The sequence below is a fragment of the Amphiura filiformis genome, chromosome 19 (genome assembly GCF_039555335.1).
Source record: "Amphiura filiformis chromosome 19, Afil_fr2py, whole genome shotgun sequence".
Taxonomy (NCBI): domain Eukaryota; kingdom Metazoa; phylum Echinodermata; class Ophiuroidea; order Amphilepidida; family Amphiuridae; genus Amphiura; species Amphiura filiformis.
This window is the reverse complement of record NC_092646.1, coordinates 49,500,449-49,505,460: the sequence shown is the minus strand read 5'-3', so window position 1 is coordinate 49,505,460 and position 5,012 is coordinate 49,500,449. Positions and strand designations below refer to the sequence as shown.

At 38.9% G+C, this 5,012-nt stretch overlaps 1 protein-coding gene across 1 annotated transcript; it reads right to left on the bottom strand.

The window, feature by feature from the left end:
• Positions 1 to 265: 265 nt before the first annotated feature.
• LOC140141422 (uncharacterized) lies at positions 266 to 3,967 on the bottom strand. The gene has a single exon (XM_072163270.1). The coding sequence runs from the start codon at positions 3,479 to 3,481 to the stop codon at positions 1,550 to 1,552; it is 1,932 nt and encodes a 643-aa protein (XP_072019371.1). The 5' UTR covers positions 3,482 to 3,967; the 3' UTR covers positions 266 to 1,549.
• Positions 3,968 to 5,012: the final 1,045 nt, after the last annotated feature.

Genomic DNA, 5,012 nt, shown 5'->3' with positions numbered 1-5,012 from the left:
CATTGTGGTCCAATCGTTTCGTTACATTGCTGCGATGTGATGTGAGAGAGGGTCGGATTCAGTGTCTGTCGGATTTGGCTATTGCAGTTGCAATCCATACACCCCTGTGAAAGACATGACCTTAATCCTCCACACAAGGAGTGTGCAATTTCAAATGGGGTTACCTGAATGGGTGACTCCATTTGAAATTTACACTCCCTGTGTGGAAGATTAAGGTCACATCTTTCATAGGGGGTGTGTGTATTCAACTGGAATAGCTCATTATATTATAGGCCTACACTGATAAAAAACACAATATACTATAAATAAAAATGGACGAAATAAGGAATGGGCGTCCAATGGGTGCTTTGATGTAATGGTTGAAATCCGGGGGGGGGGGGCACTCCCACTTTGGAGGTGACGCGCATGTAGGGCTGTTAAGACCCCCTTTTTCACCATCACTGTCACCAAAACCATGTTGTTATCTGTGTCATTTTCAAATTCTAATACAATAATTATACACTTTATAGTGTTATATTTATACTATTTTGGTACACACATATACAGTTTTTGTAGTTTTTATTTCTTTAAGGCGAGTCAGAGCGGTGCCTGGACTAGCGGTGTTTATTGAGAAAAATATACATTTACACTCACAAGGAAAGATATGGGTTCAATACGTGATATCCTAAGGCACATTGCAATGTGTTTTATCCCCCTCCCATGTACATGATTTTCACTTGAGAGAGAAAAGTTTCATTTTGACCTATAATGCAACAACTGCAATACATGAAGACCTGAGCGCAAGATGACCGTAAGTCAACTTGGCCCCTCAACATGTATACACTCAGGTTGCATATATAGTTTCGTATAGTTTGGTAAATGTTTTATACATAATCAGGGGCCAAAACAAATCTTTCACAACCTTTCATGATGTTTTCACCCTGGAACATGTATTAAACATTATAAAACCCTAAGAAACTATACGTAACTTTAGTGTATACATGTTGAGGGGCCAAATGGACTTACGGTCTTTTTGCGCTCAGGTCTTCACATATGGAAATATAAAATGTGCCCAGTGGCTTCCTTGACTCATTTCCTATAAGATCAATGTACATTACTCTGCAGATAAACTGTAAAATAACCTAAACAGGAAATAATTATATGACCTGCAGGCTCCGACTCGCCTTAATGATCTCTATAATAATAAATCTCTATTCGTTTATACCTACACCAGGGACTAACGTACAGATTACACTAATAATAGTTGGGTAAAAGTTACTATAAAAATCGGTTTAAATTAATGATTATGTCATTCTCCTAATCGTCTATGTATATTATAAAGCTCAAGAGTAGAGCAGTTATACTCACAAGATGATTAAAAATTGTTTACAATTTAATAAATTGTCGGTGGAATTAAAAAACTTGTAATCCATAAAACAATAGCGACCGGTAAAAGCAACCACACGGGTTAAGTAAATGTTACCCAATTATTTTAGTGTGTATTTCAGTCCATTTTGTCAAGACACCTATATTAAAAGTAATCTAAGTGAGCCCCTGATGACGTTGATTGTCAGGAATGAAGCAGCATGTCAGCCAGTTCCTCCTGGGTGACCTCCCGATTACCAGGTGTCCCTGGTGGAGGACTTATCCCTGGGCTGAAGTTACTCTGTCGAGATGGCACATGTCGACTCGTAGGGCTAGTTGAGTCGCTACGTACAATCCTAGCATACACAATCCTTTCCTGAGGAGTCACACTCCTTGAATCAACTGACGAATTCGCAAAATCTAACCCTGAATCTGCGGACATCCCGTTCGCTGAAACTCCCCCATTTCGGTGATGTCCTGCATTTTCAGAAAAGTCAAGATCAGCATATACAAGATTTTTATTATTATTTTGATGCGGACCAGTGTTTTTACGTCTGATGTGGTTTTGTCTGATATGATTCCGATCCCGTTCTCCTCGTGTCTTTCGTTGTCTGTATAGATGACCATCTGGGACGTCTTGCGGAGATCTCGATATTGTTGAAAGTCGAGGGTCTGGTGGAGGAGATGTTGAACTCGCTGGAATAGGCGACACTGGTTGACCGCTTCCTGGGTAATGCATCTGATAGGGTCTTGGAGTTGGTGTACGAGAGTCATTCCTCGATGAAGTCCTGATCTGTCGGGTTAGATAATAATCAACAGGAAGGGAACTGATGTCACTTCCTCTTCGCGTAGCTGTTGTAGGAAGATGGTCTGAAGACCAACTGTAATCATGTGGTTTGCTCTTCCGACGATAGCAACAATAACACACATCGAACAATGCGATAACCAGAAGGAGAGCTAATAACAACGCTGTAACTAGCACCGTTATTGGTATGAGCCATCGTAGAAACTCACCCTTTGACAAAGTTGGTTTGTCATCCGATAAATTCACTCTGATCATTGCAGAAGCTTCGGACAGACCGACAATATTGCTGGCACTACAGACGACATACCAACCATCGTCGCCGCCATTGAGATTGTTAACAGTCAACTCCTCGTCGCCATTAGTGGCGACGAGAAAATCATATCGATTCTCAGATGGAAAGATAGTGTGTTCTTTATATGTCCAGGTGAACGGAGATTCATCTGACTCAGAGTCGAGTTCAGGGTACGATGAATCTATGTGGCACGTGAAACGTGCACTGTCTCCAACCTGTGCGGAGAACAAATTAGGTGTTAGTCTTAATACAGGCCGATGTTGGACTGTCAAAGTTCCTGTACTGCAACTTCTGCTACCAGTGCTTCCACGTGACGTATAAATACATTGATACTGTGCCGTGTGATCCGCTGAAGATAAGGTCATAGTCTGCATCAACATCGAATAACCATTCTTTGTTTTTTGCACATTTTGTATCGTCGCATCTAGTGGTGTGTTCTTTCGCTGCCAACTAAGCTCAGCGTCAGAATCATATATAACGCATGTGAAATCCACAATGTAGTTTTCCACGAGGTTTTCTCGAATACTTGTCAGACACAAAGGGAAATCTTGATCTTGTGGTGGCAGTTCTTTCAACCACAAAGTTGCTGGTTCAGATGTGAGGTTGTTAGAGCGTCCAGTGTCTGCCACTTTGCATACGTAGACTCCTCCATCGGTAGATTTGACATTGACAATCTGCAGATTGTATTCACCTGCGCCAGCATCGCCAAATATAGCCTTATTGGACGGAGTCCCGAAGAACTGGTTTTCTAGTGACAATATAGCGCCGTTATGCTCCCAATAAAGCACACCAGTTTTGTCTTTAATTTTACAATAAAATGTAGCGGTTTCGCCTCTAATAACATAAGTAGTTCGTGGAGACACAGAGAATGATTGCTCCGCAGATAAAGCCAAAGTAGCGAAATTCATACAAAATAATACAAAAACAAGGAGTTTAATACTGTCCATTCCATGATGGAAATATACGCCGTAATTGTTCTTCACACCACTATCCTTAGACGTGTTGGATGCCCACGCCATTTTTATTTTTAGTCGATTCATTATTCCAGTTTGTCAGAAACAATTGGTAGCAACCTGTTCCAATATAGCAGTAGTGTTGAGTTGTATTATAATTATTAATGATGGTGGTAAAAAGAATACATCGTGCTTAAACACACGTCCGCACCTGTTGCACTGTATTGAGCTCACAGCTTTTACAGGAAATACTTTCGTCAGTACAAACCATTTATATCAAACGAACTCGCATTTTCACTATAATGTTATCCATATCAGAATATCCACAAGTATACCATTTATTCAATCCATATGTAAAAATTCATGATATAAAATCATCCAACGCGAATATCCGTAGCCATTTATGTAAGTTTGCATTGGTATCAATTCCATCAATAATTTTTTTATCCACTGGAATTTTTGTTCACAGCTTGCACAGCCTTCGATCAGTTTATCAATAATATAATGGTAGCAATTTCTGATTCAATACACCAGCGTCCTCGTACGCCGATATTGCTCATAAAATGTGGCAAAATACGCCCAATATCCTCCCAATTAATATGTCAATATGACTTTATCATTACGCTATCGGATACTGGCGTGGCAATATATGAAAGTACGCCCAATTATGTGTAATGGTAGTCATGATTTAGGTCTGTTAGCGTAATGCGCAGGCGTAGTTGCCGTGGTGATGGCAAATTATGCTCTGTTGCTTCCTGGAGCACTGTGCAATGGGGCCTAGCCATTTACTCGTAAATATACCACTCAAAACAATATTGACGTGGGTCTTTAACTCAATAACACGATTGTATAAATAAAGGGTATTGAATGGCTTGCCTGGATAATTCGATCCTTAAACAAGAGGAGGTAGTTATAAGAACAAAGCAAATGTAAACATAATATGCATGACGTGCGTGAATTTTCTTCTGAGATTATTTTGAATCAAGAATGAGTTTTTTTGACGATGATACCTTTAAAACCTCTCAACGATGCCCATTTCTAAGCCATTTTAAGGGTTCTACCTTCAAGTAAGCAGTCACGAAAATAGTAGAAAGCAAAACAAAAGTAAAACAATACATATTTTAGCTACATACATATTTAATATTTTAGCTACATACATATTCCCCTGTGGCACTGTTCCAGTTGTGCCGAACATGGTTTCAATATTATATATATTAATATTCCTAATCATAGTATTATAGTTAATACATATTTTCCTGTGGCACTGTTCCAGTTGTGCCGAACATGGTTTCAATATTATATATATTAATATTCCTAATCATAGTATTATAGTTAATACATATTTTCCTGTGGCACTGTTCCAGTTGTGCCAAACATGGTTTCAACATTATATATACTAATTCCTAATCATAGTATTATAGTTAATACATATTTTCCTGTGGCACTGTTCCAGTTGTGCCAAACATGGTTTCAACATTATATATACTAATTCCTAATCATAGTATTATAGTTAATACATATTTTCCTGTGGCACTGTTCCAGTTGTGCCAAACATGGTTTCAACATGTTATACACTAATATTCCTAATCATAGTATTATAGTTAGTACATATTTTCCT